The following is a 19,883-nucleotide window of genomic DNA, read 5'->3' as shown; positions in this document are numbered from 1 at the left end:
CAACTCCAAGCTGTATTAACTTGAATGCTTATTGGATTTAAGCACGTCAGGTGATGTGTATTTGTGTAATGAGGGAGGGTGTGGCCTAAGGAGATCAACACCCTATATCAAGGTGTGCAGAATTATTAGGCAGCTAGTTTTCCTCAGGCAAAATGGGCCAAAAAAGAGATTTAACTGACTCTGAAAAGTCAAAAATTGTAAAAAGTCTTTCAGAGGGATGCAGCACTTTTGGAATTGCTAAGATATTGGTGTGTGATCACAGAACCATCAAACATTTTGTTGCAAATAGTCAACAGGGTCGCAAGAAACGTGTTGAGAACAAAAGACGCAAATTAGCTGCCAAAGATTTGAGAAGAATCAAACGTGAAGCTACCAGGAACCCATTATCCTCCAGTACTTTCATATTCCAGAGCTGCAACCTACCTGGAGTGCCCAGAAGTACAAGGTGTTCAGTGCTCAAAGACATGGCCAAGGTAAGGAGGGCTGAAACCCAACCACCACTGAACAAGAAACATAAGTTGAAACGTCAAAACTGGGCCAAGAAATATCTGAAGACAGATTTTTTTCAAAGGTTTTATGGACCGATGAGATGAGAGTGACTCTTGATGGACCAGATGGATGGACCTGTGGATCAGTAATGGGCACAGAGCTCCACTCCAACGTGGAGGTGGGGTACTGGTATGAGCTGGTATTTTTAAAGATGAGCTAGTTGGACCTTTTGCATTGAAGATGAACTCAAAATCAACTCCCAAACCTACTGCCAGTTTTTCGAAGACACTTTCTTCAAACAGTGATACAGGAAAAAGTCCATGATTTTTATGCAGGCCAATGCTCCATCACTTGCATCGAAGTTCTCCACTGCGTGGCCAGCCAGTAAAGGCCTTAAAGATGAAGGAATAATGACATGGCCCCCCTTCCTCATCTGACCTAAACCCTCGAGAACTTGTGGGCACTTCTTAAACACTAGATTTACGGGGGAGAAAAACAATACACCTCTCTGAAGAGTGTCTGGGAGGCTGTAGTCACTGCTCCACAAAAAGCTGATCGTCAACAGATCAAGAAACTGACAGACTCCATGAATGGAAAGGCTTATGACTGTTATTGGAAAGAAGGGTGGCTATATTGGTCATTGATTGATTGATTTATTTTTTTTGAAATGTCAGAGATGTTTATTTGTAAATTTTGAGGTGTTTGTGTATTATTCTCACTATAACAGATGAACATAAACAAGTGAGATGGGAAAATTTTCATTTTTCCTTTAGTTGCATAATAAATCTGCACACTAATAGTTACCTAATAATTGTGCGCACATATGTATTCCCCTGATGATGTTCACACTCACATTTCCGTTGAGAAACATTCAGGTTTCAGGTTTATTAACATTTTGGATTGACTGATAGCACTGTGTTTGTTCCATATTAAAATTAATCCTCAAAAATACAACTTGCATAATAATTGTGAACACAGTATAGTCGGGTTTTGATTGCCTGTTTTCAAACGTTGCTTGCGGGATATCTTAACGCGGGTGCTGTCTGCAAAGTGTGTTCGGTGTTTAACGCTTCTTTAGTTTGTTTAATAACGGACTTAATTTTTTCAATTCTAACCAGAGGCCTTGTGGTGATTGTTTAAAATAAAAGAAACGGAGAATAAAGGAGAAGAGAATGACCAGACCGTTAGTATACCAAACATACGTGGTATTTATCTATCCATTCTTCGATCCATCCATTATCCAACCCGATATCCTAACTACAGAGCCACGGGGATCTGCTGGAGCCAATCCCAACCAACACTGGGAGCAAGGCAGGAAACAAACCCCGGACAGGGTGAAAGCCCACCGCAGGTGATATTTATGAATTACTTAATAATAATTTATTTTACGGACCCCCTTGTCATGTATCACGGACCCCACTTTGAGAAACACCGTTTTGTTCTTCTGTTAGTTGTTTAAATCACATACTGTATAATGCTGACATTATGAGGGGATTAAAATACATTTTTTCTTAAAAATGTGCAAACCATTGAATATTTAGGATATGCCAAATGAGGAGGCTAAATGTTTATAGAGGAAAAAGAGGTGGCGTTTCAAAGCGCGGCATCCTCGCGCGTGTATTGGCGGAGGCGTATGTAAATTAGGAGGAGACGCGCCCTCTAAGCCTTTATCACTTTGTCCACAAGAAGAAATCCGCGCATCAAATAAGTGCGACTTCTGATAACACGGCTAGAAAAGGACAGTCTGAAGGAAGGGCACACGCATTTCTATGCCTGGCCTAAGTCGTTCTGAGGTGATTCATTTGACTTTGTACGAGATAATTATTTAAATAATTTATTGAAATAATGCATGATTACCTATTTTAACCGTCACATTTGCATAGTAACTACTTACATTTACTGTCATTTTACTCATTTACAAATTACTATATTGGTTGTGGTCTTTGTTGTCAGTGGTGTTTTAGTAGATTTGTTTTTCCAATTCGTATATAATCGCTATGGAACCACCTAAAAATGGAAAATTGTAATAAAGGATGTATGCGAGATTGTAACAGGTTAATTTCATTTTTCAAACTGAAATATGCGTATGTGATGTGGAACACGTTTTAGAAAACAGTTTTGTAGAAGTGATTTTTTTTAGCATTTCATGGCCAATAAAACATCCATCCATAATGGCATAAATAACAGAAAATTCAAACATTTTAGAAAGTATACTTTTTTCGAAATTAGTCCTTTTTATAAACACTAAAGCACAATGACACAAACAATTTCGATTTCTAAAATAATTTAGGAAGTACTTTTCTGTAATTAGCTTTTTATAAACACTAAAGCATACGTACAGAAACAATATAAATTTCTAAAATACCTTAGGAAGTACTTTGAAAACAACAAATATTTGATGGTCATGCCAGGCTGTTATTTTTGGTCAGCCTATAAACTGTTGTTAACTCCCAGGAGTTTAGGTGTTTCTTCTAAATGACCTTCTGCCTGCCAGATAAGACTTCTGTTTACATTCAAAGGAAATTCAAGTAATATAAGGATGTCTTTGTATAAATATTGGACTTTGAAGTGAAAATAAGTTGGAGAGTGTACTTATTCATTTTTTGTGGTAAATCTTGTAAAACGTTTTCATATGATCGTTCTGTGAAAAAATTGTAAACTAAGACATTTTTTATTAAAATAATTGTATGTTGCCTTATTCAGACACAAATGCACATGCTTTCCTTACTTCTGTATTTTCCTCTTATACACTCTAGGATATACCAAAGAAATTCCAACGGTTTAACACGAATCTTCCAGAAACAGCCATTGAACCATCAAAAAGCATAGCTCACATCATTTTACAGGTAAAATCTTGATAAAAAATAATATGTGCTACGAAGTGGACTTGTATCAATCTGCCATATACTGTATATTTAAATAAATAAATAAATTCTCATTCTCTCTATCTGTGTTTGTTTATATATATATATATATATATATATATATATAGCACTGCTGCCTCGCAGTTAGGAGACCCGGGTTCACTTCCCAGGTCTTCCCTACGTGGAGTTTGCATGTTCTCCCTGTGTCTATGTGGGTTTCCTCAGGGTGCTCCGGTTCCCTCCCACAGTCCGAAGACATGCAGGTTAGGTACATTGCCAATCCTAAATTGTCCCTAGTGTGTGCTTGGTGTGTGGGTGGGTGTGTGTGCCCTGCGATGGGCTGGCGCCCTGCCCGGGGTTTGTTTCCTGCCTTGCACCCTGTGTTGGTTGGGATTGGCTCTGGCAGACCCCCGTGACCCTGTAGTTAGGATATGGCGGGTTGCATAATGGATGGATGGATAAATATATATATATATATGCATATAGTATATATAATGTTCCTCTAAATACAGTATATGTAGAGTATATGTGTGTGTATGTGCATATAAATGTATATGTATATACTGTACATGTATACATATGTTTGTATATGTTTAAATATATATAACTATAAATAAAAAATATATATATATATATATATATATATATATATATATATATATATAAGCTATGACAGTTGGCCACTGTCATTACCTGGTCAGGACACCAAGGGAATGGAAGGACCTGGGGAGAGATCTTTGGTGAGGCAATACCTCCCCTGGGACACTAGAGGGCAGCCCTCCTGGGCGGCTGTGGCACCACAGATTCCCACAAGGCATGCCTTGAGCTGGGATTTGGTGCAGCCGTGTTGGGTTCTGTGGGAGCTGCCAGGGGGAACCGCAGAGCCCTATAGTGGACTTCCAGCTCATCTGGGAGTGATTCCAGGTAATACTGATGAGCCACCTGGAACACTCCTGAGACCTGAGTAAGAGGAGCCGCCTAACTCCATTGAAGGGTCAGTCGGGAGGAAGTGGACAAAGCTCATGAGGTGGAGTGGAGGCGGAAAGGACTGGCTGAGAGAAGGGACTGTGTTAGTGCTTGCCTTGTGTGGTGTGGAAAACAAACTCTATAAACAAATCATATGTTGTGTGCTAAATCTGTGTCCTGCATATCCGTGTCAGGGTTACGCATCCTGGGCTTCATAATACATAGGTCTGATCCCAATCTGATATTTGGATGGTTGCCTACCAGTTAACTGGCAGGTACTCTATAACATGTCAATGATTTGCTTCTTGCAACTGAAAGGACAAGGCGGATATCTACTGACTGGCTGCCTAACCACAAGCGCTACCTGGTAGGTAACCATCCAAATATCAGATTGTGATTAGACTTATGCATGCAATATTCTGATCTACACGCTGTCGAGTAAGCAAACCAGACACTATGGCACAATGTCTGAGGTTCGATCTCCACATGGGGGGAAGCAGAAAAGTGCGTACACCTGATGAGACCCAGTTAGGGCAAAACACGTGTCATGTACTCTTTGTGTTATCTGGCAGGTACTATATAACAAATACATATATAGTCAGGAGATGATTAAGATACAAATCTTAATAAAAGGTAGCAAACTTTAACTAAAGCATAAATTATTTTTGGCATTAGTACCATTTACATGGAAATGATTTTATGTTGGTGTGCAAGCTGCAGACTGTGCTTAGTTTTGTTCCTGTTGTTGTTGGGGGTCTTTCTTTGATCACTACAATGTGACCGTCTGTCTTAATTAAAAAAAACTGCTCTTTAAGACCATGCCACATTACAACTTTTTGAGCAATTTTAAGTCATAGACTTCATTTACATAAACTTAGTGGGTCAGTGGCAGTCGTGACACACTCTGGTGACCACCGGTCATGTAGTCTAACATCTCCTGCCACTAAATCCAGCTAGTCTGTTGCTCACCGCAAGATGTCTTAAACCACAGGGGCAGGCTTGTGTGCATGAGAGCTGAGAACGAGTGAGTCAGTACAATGCACGTGTTTTACACCTCACCAAGAAGAGACAGGCCTGTCTGTTATGTGTCTTGTGTTTTACTTGCCACAACAGAATGGAGTGAAGAAACAAGAAGGGCAGAGACTACCGATGTGCTCATTGTACCTGTAAACCCTGTCACCAGCTCCATCAGGCAGCAGATTATTGACTGCCACAGAAAGAGGCAAATCCCTGATACTTTGGAAATAGGCAACTATACTAATAACTCTTTATGCAGTCACCTAGCTTGACACACCCTGCGATTTCTAGTTGCGTACATATTTATATACTAAGGTAATAAGATCAGCAACCACAGTCATTTAATGAGATGCCAGCTTTAGTGAAAGAGCACCAGCCTTGCTGCTTTCATGTTTTTAGCTGATTTATTTATTTTGTCAAATGATGTTCAAAGGGATTAGCAAAAAAAAGTGTACTTTTCTTAGATTAAAATTTTCTTTATTGCATTAAAATAATGTATAAAGTGTCACTGCCATAACATCCATCCATTATCCAAACTGCTATATCCGAACTACAGGGTCATGGGGGTCTTCTGGAGCCAACCCAGCCCACAAGGCAGGAAACAAACCCCGGACAGGGTGCCAGCCCACCACAGGGCGCGCACACACACCAAGGACAATTTAGGATCGCCAATGCACCTAACCTGCATGTCTTTGGACTGTGGGGGGAAACCCACGCAGACACGGGGAGAACATGCAAACTCCATGCAGGGAGGACCTGGGAAGCAAACCCTAACTGTGAGGCAGCAGCGCTACCCACTGCACCACTGTGCCGCCTACTGCCATAACATGTGAAAAGAAATCATCACATGTCATTTTACCATATTTCTGGCCTTTACGATCATGAATTGCTCTAAACAGGTTTGGAAATTAATGGTAAATTTATTATGTCAAATTTCTAAGTATAAGCAGATCATTATTCCATCCATCCATCCATTTTCCAACCCGCTGAATCCGAATACAGGGTCACGGGGTCTGCTGGAGCCAATCCCAGCCAACACAGGACACAAGGCAGGAACCAATCCTGAGCAGGGTGCCAACCCACTGCAGGACACACACAAATACACCCAGCACACACTAGGGCCAAATTTCGAATCGCCAATGCACCTAACCTGCATGTCTTTGGATTGTGGGAGGAAACCGGAGCGCCCGGAGGAAACCCACACAGACACGGGGAGAACATGCAAACTCCACGCAGGGAGGACCTGGGAAGCGAACCCAGGTCTCCTAACTGTGAGGCAGCAGCGCTACCACTGTGCCACCGTGCCGCCCCAGATCATTATTTGTTTCCTATTTATTCATTTTAACATGAAAACCTGATGGCACAGTGATTAGTACTGATGTCTTATAGTTCAATTTCATGAATTTGAATCCTGGACTGGATTTATTTCTTTTAAAAACAGCACCTTGCCTAAAAGGATGTAAAACCTGTTTGTTCGGGTACAATCCAATATTTATTTTAAATACAGAAGAAGGCTTTTATTTTACTTGCATCTCCAAATCAACACTTTGTTTGAAAGCCTGTAGTAATAAGTAAGGTTTTGAGCCGACTAATAGGTAAAGAAGTAGGACTTTTCATTTACATTTATGGCAATGACCTGTGCGTGTCACTTCTAACACCCATGAAATGTACCCAGACATGTTCATTAGCATTCTTACAAATCTTCTAAGTGCCCAAGGAAAAGCTGTCATCGTTTTGTAACAAGGTGATGACAGCATTATGGCTTCAAGCACATTTCAAAACTAGGCTGTGCAACTACAATAATACAAGCTAAGCTAACTTTAGACGTGCTGTAGGTAATAACTTTGAGTAATCTTTTTTGGTTTAAGCACCACTTGACTCTTGAGGGCAAGAATGTATGGAAAAGTCAAATTCCTTGGGTAGTCTACACTGCACAGAAATGTCAATCACAACAGTGTTACAATGTGTTCAAATTCAGGCAGAAGTTGTATAAATAAAGAAGCAATGGTACCAAACTGCCATCCAAGGAGATCAAGAAAAATGTATTCATAGTTAAAGTTAGGTCTGATAACCCGGGATCTGAATAAGTGGAGTAGTCTCACTCCATTCGGGGGCTTGAGTCGGGAGGAAGTGGACAAAGCTCAATAGGCGGAAAGGACTGGCTGAGAGTAGGGGCTGTGTTGGTGCTTTCCTTGTCTGCTGTGGAAGGCAGACTCTGTAAATAAATCGTGTGTTATGCGCTAAACCTGTGTCCTCCCTGTCTGTGTCAGGGTTACGCACCCTGGGCTTCACAATACATAGGTCTGATCCCAATCTGATATTTGGGTGGTTAGCTACCAGTTCACTGGCAGGTACTCTATAACATGTCAATGATTTGCTTCTTGCAACTGAAAGGACAGGGCGGATGTCTACTGAATGGCTGCCTAACCACGAGCATTACCTGGTAGGTAACCATCCAAATATCAGATTGGGATCAGGCCTATGCATGCAATATTATGATCTACACGCTGTCGAGTAAGCAAACCAGCCACCATGGCACAATGTCTGAGGTTCGATCCCCACAGGGGGGAAGCAGAAAAGTGTGTACACCTGATGAGCCCCAATTAGGGCAGGTACATATATATATATATATATATATTGGAAGTTGATATTAACTTATTTTAGCGCACACGGAAACACATGACAGGCTTATACATGCTGACAAAGCAAACATGGAAAAAGAATGACTGTAAGCAAGGCTGCATGCAGCTATGGGTGTTCTGGTTATTTATTAGTTTTTGTATCAGAATGCATTAATTGTACATTTTAACTAGTCTGAATAGTAATAAATTACATTTGCCTTAACTATACATCATTTACAGGATTATAATCATTTTAACCCGTTTAGTCCAGTCACAGAGGTATGGGGAGCCAATCCCAGCCACCATATTGCGCAAGGCAGGAACAACCAGGATTACAAACAGGGGGGCAAGCCCCGCTGGCGCCTTCGGTGCCCAACCACCAGTTGCAGCCTGGGAGGCCACCCCACTTGTGGCCAAAATCACGAAATTCTATAAATATGTAAAACAGGGAGCCCACACTTTCTTGGCTTATGAGCTGCTTTTAAAATGACCAGTTCAAAATAAACTACCTACATTAAACATTTTTATATATATATATATATATATATATATATATATATATATATATATATATATATATACACATACACTGCATCTGGAAAGTATTCTCAGCGCATCATTTTTTCCACATTTTGTTATGTTACAGCCTTATTCCAAAATGTATTAAATTAATTTTTTTCCTCAGAATTCTACACACAACACCCCATAATGACAACATAAAAAAAATTACTTGAGGTTTTTGCAAATTTAACAAAAATAAAAAATCTGAGAAATCACACGTACATAAGTATTCACAGCCTTTGCACAATACTTTGTCGATGCACCTTTGGCAGCAATTACAGCCTCAAGTCTTTTTGAAGAGGATGCCACAAGCTTGGCACACCTATCCTTGGCCAGTTTCACCCATTCCTCTTTGAAGCACCTCTCAAGCTCCATCAGGTTGGATGGGAAGCGTCGGTGCACAGCCATTTTAAGATCTCTCCAGAGATGTTCAATCAGATTCAAGTCTGGGCTCTGGCTGGGACACTGAAGGACATTCACAGAGTTGTCCTGAAGCCACTCCTTTGATATCTTGGCTGTGTGCTTAGGGTCGCTTTCCTGCTGAAAGATGAACCGTCGCCCCAGTCTGAGGTCAAGAGCGCTCTGGAGCAGGTTTTTATCCAGGATGTCTCTGTACATTGCTGCAGTCATCTTTCCCTTTATCCTGACTAGTCTCCCAGTTCCTGCTGCTGAAAAACATACCCACAGCATGATGCTGCCACCACCATGCATCACTGTAGGGATGGTATTGGCCTGGTGATGAGCAGTCCCTGGTTTCCTACAAACGTGACGCCTGGCATTCACACCAAAGAGTTCAATCTTTGTCTCATCACACCAGAGAATTTTGTTTCTCATGGTCTAAGAGTCCCTCTGGTGCCTTTTGGCAAATTCCAGGCGGGCTGCCATGTGCCTGTTACTAAATAGTGGCTTTCGTCTGGCCACTCTACCATACAGACCTGATTGGTGGATTGCTGCAGAGATGGTTGTCCTTCTGGAAGGTTCTCCTCTCTCCACAGAGGACCTCTGGAGCTCTGACAGAGTGACCATAGGGCTCTTAGTCACCTCCCTGACTAAGGCCCTTCTCCCCCGATCGCTCAGTTTAGATGGCCGGGCAGCTCTAGGAAGAGTCCTGGTGGTTTCGAACTTCTTCCACTTATGAATGATGGAGGCCACTGTGCTCTTTGGGACCTTCAAAGCAGCAGAAATTTTTCTGTAACCTTCCCCAGATTTGTGCCTCGAGACAATCCTGTCTCGGAGGTCTACAGACAGTTCCTTTGACCTCATGCTTGGTTTGTGCTCTGACATGAACTGTCAGCTGTGGGACCTTCTATAGACAGGTGTGTGCCTTTCCAAATCATGTCCAATCAACTGAATTTACCACAGGTGGACTCCAATTAAGCTGCAGAAACATCTCAAGGATGATCAGGGGAAACAGGATGCACCTGAGCTCAATTTTGAGCTTCATGGCAAAGGCTGTGAATACTTATGTACATGTGCTTTCTCCATTTTTTTATTTTTAATAAATTTGCAAAAATCTCAAGTAAACTTTTTCCACGTTGTCATTATGGGGTGTTGTGTGTAGAATTCTGAGGAAAAAAATGAATTTACTCCATTTTGGAATAAGGCTGTAACATAACAAAATGTGGAAAAAGTGATGTGCTATGAATACTTTACAGATGCACTGTATATATATATATATAGTGGGTGGTGACGAGCTACATTTACTCCGTTCAATTTACTTGGGTAACTTTAAAAAAAAATTGTAGGCTGCTTCTAAGAGTAGTTTTACTGCACCATAATTTTTACTTTTACATGAGTACATTTGTGAAGAAGAAATTCTACTCTTATTCTGCTACATTGGGCAACACTCGAATCGTTACTTTTTTTTCCATTAGATAAAAGTTTGACAGGCAATTTTCAATCTGCTCTGTGTAGCGTATGCTGTCAAGTTGCGCACACGCCTTCCATTGCGTCTCCAGCTCGCGACGCGAGGTTTTGGATGTTCCCCAAATCAAGGCGCTGCAGCTTTGAGGACAGATGTTGCATTTTTCGTTTGAAAGCATTAACTGAACTAATCATATTGACCATGGTTTCCTCTTTTCCTTGCAGCTGTAAATTAAACTTATTCAACATGTTGGTCAGATCGGAGAAAAAAATGACAAGTCTAGCGGTCATTGATCATTATCAAGTTGTTTGTATTCTGCAAACTTCTTTTTCTCCAGCCAGGGGTCTTGAAATCTCAGCAGGAATTTCTCCCTAGCCATCTACCTCAACGAAGGCATCTTTTATCATCTCTCCATCTTGGAAGGACTTTTATGCTTAATGATCCAGTGACTCACCCGGAACGATGCTTCGGCGTGTCTGCCTTTGCTTTTGAATTCAGCCGAGTGAAAAATGACGGCTGTCCGATTAACTACGATTTTATTTCCCTCTCGTTTCTTTTTCTCAGATCGCTTTTCGGAAGGAAGTCTGTTTCGTAGTTTTTATGAACAGTTCGAAAGTGCCTTTCCACATTTTCCTTCTTTGGAATAGCAATGATAGAATGACAAATCAGACAAACACACTTCGATTGTGACATTGTGACAGAAAAAATCCTCTTCCAAATCCACATCCAGTCCATAACAAAACCATTTTTTTAAATCCCTTCTTTCATCGATATAAATTTGAAGGCTAACTTACGGACACAGCGAAGAAAAAAAAGACTAAATGTCGAGATTAAAGTCGACATGCTGACTTTATTCTCGCCCTTTACGTCGAGATTAAAGTCGACATGTTGACTTTATTCTCGACATTTCCACTTTATTCGAGATTAAAGTCGACATTTACACTTTATTCTATTGTTTATTTTGTCAGTAGAATGTCGCAAACTAAACATCTTAAAATGAATGTTCAATTTACTAGATTTTCTCAAACCCCTTCGTTAATTAATGTAGCACATTAAATGCTTTATAGTGCTTTAAGTGTTCCCCGACCCAGTTTTTAATCTCTATGCGCTTCTTCAACTGACTTCCTCTTGCACTGAGAGGCGCAGACAGTGATCGCCGCACATTGACTTTATGATGTTCCTGCTCTAAGAACATTCAGAATACTAAGAGAAATACTTGATATCTTCTTCACGATGAAATGCATTAAAGCATGTATTAAACATGGGTGGCGGGGGGCACGGTGGCGTGGCTATAGAGCTGCTCCCTTGCATTAAGGGGTCCCCAGTTGTATGTTCAGTGTAGTACAAAGTCCCAAAAACTGGATATATGAATGGGTATCGCACAGGTTTAACTTAAATATTGTGTAAATATTGGGCTTGGTGGGTCGGAGACACGAACACAGGATTAAATGGATGTTCTGCTGAGCGGGCTTTCTTTATTGCATGCGTGCTGTCTCCATCTGACGTACTAAACCTCCAGTTTCTATCCTTGCTTTTTCTTTCTGCACATAACCAATCACCACAAGATAAACGTCTTTGTGAAATTAAAACAAGTTATAAACTTAGACCTCGGAGTTTTCAGAGCTTTAAATTATTAAAGCATGTGGGGGCACGGTGCTTGCTGGGATGGAGTTTTCAGAAATTAAAAAAATCTTCATTATACATGTTTAATTATGCCATCCATTCAGGGTTGCGCCCATCCCAGCAAGCATCTTGTGCGAAGCAGGAGTAAATCCTGAATGAGACGCCAACACATCGCAGGGTGAATACGTGCAACATATAAAGTAGCAGGGTCAATAATACATAACAAAACCCCACATCCTACATGTCTTTGAAAGGAAACTGAACACGCCGAGTAGACCCACCAGAAAAACATGCAAACTCAAGGCAGGGAACACCCGGGACCCCCTTGCTGCTGCGAATTAGCAGTGCAACCACCACGCCACCGTGCCCCCATATGCTTTAATACATTTTAAGTTCTGTACATTTTAAGTTTTGAAAACTCCGAGGTCTAGGTTTATAACTTGTTTTAATTTCACGAAGACGTTTATCGTGTGGTGATTGGTTATGTGCAGAAAGAAAAACAAGGATTGGAAGTGGAAGTTTAGTACGTTAGATAGAGACAGCGCGCATGTAATAAAGAAAGCCCGCTCAGAAGAACATCCATTGAATTCTGCGTTCGTGTCTCCGACCACCACATCACGAACCCAACTTTTACACGATATTCCAGTTAAACCTGTGCGATACCCATTTATATATCCAGTTTTTTGGAGCCTCGTCACACTTGCCATAAAGTTCACTACACAGAACATACAACTGGGAACCCCTTAATGCAAGGGAGCAGCTCTATAGCCACGCCACCGTGCCCCCCGCCACCCATGTTTAATACATGCTTTATTGCATTTCATCGTGAAGAAGATATCAAGTATTTCTCTTAGTATTCTGAATGTTCTTAGAGCAGGAACATCATGAAGTCAATGTGCGGCGATCGCTGTCTGCGCCTCTCAGTGCAAGAGGAAGTCAGTTGAAGAAGCGCATAGAGATTAAAAACTGGGTCGGGGAACACTTAATATAAAGCATTTAATGTGCTACATTAATTAATGAAGGGGTTTGAGAAAATCTAGTAAACTGAACATTCATTTAAAGATGAAGTTTAGTTTGCGACATTCTACTGACAAAATAAACTATTAGAATAAAGTGTAAATGTCGACTTTAATCTCGACCTAAATGGCGAGAATAAAGTGGAAATGTCCAGAATAAAGTCAACATGTCGACTTTAATCTCGACATTTAGATTTTTTTTTCTTCACTGTGTCCGTATTTTTTTTTCACCCGTGGCCCTAATACGCTTCCGTAAATGGGTCATTGTAACTAGCCCTTCTTTTTTTAATAGTTTGTTCCTGTGAAAGAAAGTTTACTCCATCAAAAATAAAAGCTACGACTTTCTTGATATTTTAGTTTATAATTTAAAAACGGAATACGAATCTGAAAATCTAACATCACATAAAAGCTAGATAAATTCTGAAAAGAATGATGCCAAACATGTAGGTTTAAAATGATCCCGATTTAAAGCGGGACAGAAACGTGACATAAAATCGCTGCACAAAATTGTTGCACTTTTTATTCTTACGGAAGCAAACTTTCACTAAAGCATACATTATTTTTGCCATTAGCACCATTTACATGGAAGTGATTTTATGTTGGTGTGCAAACTGCAGACTGTGCTTAGTTTTGCTCCTGTTGTTGGGGGTCTTTCTTTGATCACTACAATGTGACCGTCTGTCTTAATTCAAAAAACTGCTCTTTAAGACCATGTCACATTACAACGTTTTGTGCAATTTTAAGTCATAGACTTCATTTACATAATCTTAGCGAGTCAGTGGCAGTCGTCACACACTCTGGTGACCACCGCCCATCCCAGCAGAACAGGAAAAATGGATTCATAGTTACAGTTAGGTCTGATAACCATAATGCTGTCAATTCGCATCTAGCTTCGGGGGGTTCGGGGCAGTGGTGGGGTTGGGGGGGTTAGTGGGGGGAGATTGGCCATCGGGAACAACGTGAGATTTCCCTGGTCAGCACGTAACGTTTTGCCCTTTGAAATTCTCATAAATAAAGGTAAAGCAATTACTAAATCCGTAAAAAGATTGTCCCACGCACCCCAGCTTTCCGGGCAGTTATCCATTATATAGGAGCAAATGCTCCTTAAATGGTACAACCTCGCGCGCATGAAATTGAAACTATCCATCCATCCATTTTCTTAAACCTCTCACTGCATTTTATCACTTTATATTGGAAACCAAAGGCAAAGAAGGCGGTTCGGAGAAAACAATGATTAAGCGAAAAAACGGCGCTGCATGAGAATGCAGCATAATGCCCGAAAATATGAGCTTTATTTAGAACAGGTAATAAAAATCCTCCTCCGTTAACTTTACAGCGCTGCATTGGCTTGCAACTTACGTAGCACCAGATGACATTAGCTAAGTGTGCTTGACCTTCCGGTCTGTCATATTGTCATAGGGGTAATCCATTTAACCACTTGGGCGGCCACACACTGCGCCGACACCTGAGGGGCGCGGTTCCTGAGAGAGAAGGAGCACGCACTTCGGATATTGAGGGACGCTGGATATGTAACGTAAACGACGTGTGCTCTGTGCCATTCCATTGTGTCCGCGCTATGGATGTTGATGGGCGCCTATAATGGTAAGTCAAGCGGTGCGTGCTCTGGACAATTTCGCATTCTCTCCGATCCATCCGTCCACGCTATGGACACCGAGGGGCACTGCTTGATAACCAAAGGGTCGCGCGTCTTCCTCATCCAGCCTAACTGGCTTCAACCGGCACAGATACTGTATTCGCCTAAAACGCACTGCGTTTCTGACGTTATTGACAAGTCACATAACAGCACGGCTAATGTCGACTCACTAAATAACTTGGCGGCCAAAAAGTGTAGTAATAAATTAGCAACACTACCTAGATTTCGTAGCCAGCTTTAGGCGTTGGAATTTCGGCTATGTGCTATCATTAGTGAATGTATGTTGCAAGTATTAAACAACCGAAAGGCAAGCTGCTGTGAATGCCCTGTCACAGTTCTGCTCCAAACAGCAGCCACAGATAGTCCTGAGATGGTCATTAGAGATTTGCCCTGAGATAGTAAAGAAAAAACAGCAACAGGTATTTGCAACATTGTGCTGCTATAGTGGGATTAATAGGATGGAGGTTTGTGGATATTTTATAATATTGCAGAACATTGTATTAGCAGAGCAGTGTGATATATCATTATGACTACAGGATATGAAGAAATTATCAATGGAAAGACATAATTTATTATAGCTTGACAGACATCATGTATTATGTATTGCAAAGTTATAATTAGCTATGGTGCATACTGTAGTAGTAACAATAAAACACATAAACTTCAAGTGATACATGACACCCTGTCCTTCGCAACATATTTCCACATGGTCCTTATTTCACTCACAATAATGCTAATAGATGATTTGTCTCATAATATACTGTAGCAGAAGTTGAGACAAAGATAACTGAGAATGGGTAACACAATTAGCGGGACAACACTAAACATGAAGTCATTAAACAAAGCTAAGAGAAAACCAAATTCTAAACTGAGTTTGCCCAAGTCTTCCCTTTGATGACCTTAAGTCTGTGAGGCAATTTGATATATGATGGCTGCCATGACACCATATGCACAATGTGCCTAGTTTAACTTGTAATGGTTCATACTGTAGCTGTAGGTGAATGTTGTTATTTTGGGACTTTAGCATGGAGAATCTATTTACAAGAATTTATCTACCAACTTGTAGGGAAAACTCAGGGGTTGGTGGCAGTGTGGTGCTGAGGTGTCACACGTTGCACGGTTGCAGGCGGATCCCAGTTCTGGGTGGTTCATTGTGTGGTGAGTGCGGCGACATACTGTAAGCAGCACATTCTCCCAACCTATATCCATTTTAATATATTTTGGCAATGTTTTGTTTTTGTTCATCTTGTTCCTTGTTCGTGTGTTGCAGCAGACTAGTTACGTGACCACAGTTGTAGCGCTCGTTACGTCACATGTAGCAATTATATAAATACGGTGGAATATCAGTGTTTCTGTATCCCTCAGTTGGATAAACAAATGATGGATTTAGTGTAGTTAGATACTAAGCCAGTAGGACAACCATTAGGTATCGCTTTGGTTTTTGAACTCCCTTTGTGCCCTTGACTTTTTCGATTACCTGGTCTGCCCTTGTGTTTCTCTCAATATTCCGGGTTTGATTCCTTTCTGTCCCTCACTAGATTTATCTCCTGGTTATCTATTATCTCGCAATAATACCTGGAGGTATGGTAAATGTCTCATTACGGTTATAATTCTGAGTTTATTTTTATTTGAATGTAGGTTTTGTACCCTTAAGAATTATTTGTGCAGTCCTGACTGATGTTATTTTTATAAAATGAAGGCAGATTTTTATTGTTTTGATGGATCCGTCGCCTAGCTGAAATTTTATTTTTCTATTATAGTCAAAGGCATTACCATTTTGTGCAGTTTTGTCACTGATGCAATCATCTTGTTTACCTTTTCTATGGCCATAGACAGACACGTGACATGTTCCTTTTTCCATTATCACAGCATTTCCCAACTGTACAAAAGCCAGTAAGCGTTCTGATGATCTTGCTCGATTCACAGTGGCACCATTGCAGGGGGGTCATAGCTGATCCTGGGCGACCTTCTTAATCACCTGCTCTGATGATTGAATTCAATTCACCAAGGAGGAAAAGCATTGATGACTGAGTTTGACTTATCTAATACTCTGACACTGTGATCATCATGCAGGACACCCTCCCGCTTTGACAATCACACTAAATTCATGGAGAAGAACATCATACCCGATGGGTTGTGAACAAAGTGACATGTGAGAAAGTGGGTTGTGACACCACAAAAGTTAGGAAGCACTGCTTTATAAGATGGTTAAACCCAGGTTGAAGTGATCTTCTCTAAATAAACAATTAATAAATAATCCACAAAAACATTGAATAGTTCACAAGTTAAAAACCAAATCAACTCAAAGATAAAACCAGCGTATAAAACATAGTTTTCTGGGATCATTATCTGAGAACAGCATTACTTCCGGTCTCCCTCCCCAGCTCACACCTAGCTTTCTCACCTGGCGGAGTCCATAAGCTGTGGTCCTCCTTACTATACCCCATCTTGTCTGCCCCCATTGGTGTCTGACAAACCACTAAGGGTCGGCTGTCCTCCTGTCTTCCTCCTCGCACTTTTGGCATCCCTCGGACCCCTAAGGAGGACTCCACCCCCATCGCTGATCCCACTCCTTCAATAAATCAGCAGGGCTACCGACTGTGCTGCCTCCTCCCACTTTTCCTCTGTTGCTGATTTTGCTCAGACATCCAATACCAGAGTGCTTACTGCTCACTCATAGTCATCCGTTGCACTCATTTGATCAATTTTTGTTTTCCCACTTCTACCAAGCTGGCTCCTTTTATACTCCTTGATTTGGTACAGGTGCTCTCCACCTACTCTGAAGTATGAATGAGGCACCCAATGGACCCACTTGCATTTGCCTGTGAATGTGTGATCAACCATGTAGCCCAGTCGATCCCTGAGCAATATCTGCATTTGCACATTCACACCCATTCAGAGCCTACATGCTCCTGGACCCTATTATTTATTTAAAAATCTTTCTTTGCCACGGACCTCTTATGACATATGCTAGTAAAGACATATTGTCATTGGTATAAGGAGCCCAAGTAGTGTTTCTTTATAACATCTGTGAAGAATTCATTGTCTGAAAGTGCTCATTGTTAGTGTGTCAGAAAGAGGATGTCCGGCATTGTTCGTGAAGGCACTCAGTTTTGTTTTAATTTTCAACCTCCAGGGTCTCATGAGTGTGTCCTATAACTGAGCCTGCCCCTTTAATGAACTTATAGATTAGGTGGGTCTCTCTTGAAGTCCAGCCCACCACACGGCAGTGTAGAACATTTCACCAGTTATCACAGAGTTGTAGAATCTGAGATTCTAAATCGACGAAATTATAAAAGAAAAAAAGGCAGACTAGAAACTACTAGGACTTAAACTGAAACAAATATTTAGGAGTCTACCGATTGCTGAGCAAGAATTTATTAAAACGGTAAGGAAATGTCTCCAAAAATAGCGAAGCTTCAAAAACATGAGTAGGACAAAAAGAAAGCTGGTAATGTCATCATCTTATCAACATGATTTTCTATAACTAAGTGCTGGTGAACTGAAATGGCTCCATTAAATTTTGCTTTAATAAAATGTTGGCTGCATGTGTAGGTCTCACTGTGGGATTCTGTGCTAAGTAAACAAACAAACTAATTTCCAGGCTGAAGAATCTTAAACTTCCTTTTCCGTGGAAACGTTTTATGTTTAATCTTCAATCAGACTGTATTTGTGTCTTCTTTGTTTTAACAAGGCTTCAGGTCTTTCTGTTTAAATTATATTCTTGCTTTGCACAAATCGCTGATTAAATTTATAGCCATGGAATTGACACGTGGTCTCATCGCCCCAGGATTCCCCACATTCATTAATTGACTTGATTTTTACTAAGATGAATCCTGACTCACACAAAATTCGTCTTGTTATCCTATGTACATCTAACATAGCACAGTATGCTGTTGTACACCTTTTAAATTACCGTAAGTTATAATAATGTACATCTGCTAATTGGAAGTCAGCCCTATGGTTGTCCTTCTTAGTCTAGCAGAGGTACAGTATCTGACTACTTGATGACTTGTGCATAACCCTGAACTATGAGAGAACATTACAGAAAATGACATCCCAATGTAATCTCCTTTATTCCTCTTTTTTTCTTACAGTGTTTGGCTGTTTTGAAAGTCCTTGAGGCTGTATTCATTTCTGCTTTAACCATCTACCTGTTGTTTCCGATTTTTTTTTAACATATCTTTATAAACTATTTGTTCCCATCCTACTACATTTTACTGAAAGTGCACCATGCTTGGTTATATGACCTGCAGGGTTGGTATTGTTCTTCAGTTTACTCTTTTTGGGCCCAGATCTCCTCTGCCCTTTCAAGTTTCCCAACAAAGCTTGCCAGTCCTATTCACTAAATTATTCCAAAATAACATCAAGTCGAGTTTTGCAAGTCCCTAAAGTCCTACGTCTACCATACTATTTGGTCACTTATTCCACGTGTCTATGACTCTCTGTGTAAAGAAAAACTTCCTAATGTTTGTGTGAAATTTAGCCTTAACAAGTTTACAACTGTTTTCCTGTGTCTATACTTTTCCATCAACACCCTCAGAGCAAACATTACACCTGTGGTGCTCTTTCTTGGCATGAAACCATACTGCTGCTCACTAATCATCGCCTCACTACTTAACCTAGCTTCCACTACTCTTTCCCATAACTTCATGCTGTGGCTCATCAATTTTATCCCCCTGTAGTTACTACAGTCCTGAACACCCCCCTTAATCTTAAATATCGGCACCAGTACACTTCTCCACTCCTCAGGCATCCTCTCACTTTCCAAGATGCCTCTATCAAAACTTTAAATATTTAATAATATATGCAATGCACATAAAGACCATGCCACATTTATTGACTTTTTCAGCGATTTTCAGTTTTAGGCTGTATTAACATAATCTTTAGAGAGCTGAGGCAGTCAGTGGTGTGTTTCTGTGTAATGTGTAATGTGACATACCCAGCACCTCACTCCAACTAGTCTGTAACTTGCCCTGAAAAAATTAAACAGGTTAGAGTTGACAGCCAATGAACACAGGCATTTTGGACCTCACAAACAGAAGAGGAGCTGTTTGATGTCTCATGTTTTATATACCACGACAGAATGGAAAAAGGGCTGAGAATGCAACTGAACTTGATGCACCTCCTAATGTTGGCAGAGGACCATTTCCTTCAGGCAGCATATTGTTGTGTATCACATAAAGAGGCAACCAAGACTATGCTGGA

The 19,883-nt window shown here is 40.7% G+C and overlaps 1 protein-coding gene across 4 annotated transcripts in view; it reads left to right on the top strand.

The window, feature by feature from the left end:
• The first annotated feature begins 1,377 nt into the window (after nt 1–1,377).
• Nucleotides 1,378–19,883, top strand: part of LOC120532404 (urea transporter 2-like) — a 63,886-nt gene continuing 45,380 nt past the window's right edge. The window contains exons 1-2 of one of the 4 annotated variants that reach the window (XM_039758366.1): nt 1,378–2,299; nt 3,246–3,335. Coding sequence is in view for 2 of the 4 variants with exons in the window: in XM_039758363.1 (XP_039614297.1) it covers nt 2,259–2,282; nt 3,246–3,335 (114 nt within the window). In the remaining 2 variants the exon portion in view is untranslated. Of the gene's footprint in view, nt 2,300–3,245; nt 3,336–14,525; nt 14,624–19,883 lie in introns of those variants that run through there. The other 3 variants (XM_039758363.1, XM_039758367.1, XM_039758364.1) reach the window with 3 other exon arrangements.

The sequence above is a fragment of the Polypterus senegalus genome, chromosome 7 (assembly GCF_016835505.1).
Source record: "Polypterus senegalus isolate Bchr_013 chromosome 7, ASM1683550v1, whole genome shotgun sequence".
NCBI lineage: Eukaryota > Metazoa > Chordata > Cladistia > Polypteriformes > Polypteridae > Polypterus > Polypterus senegalus.
This window is presented reverse-complemented; position numbering and strand designations above follow the sequence as displayed.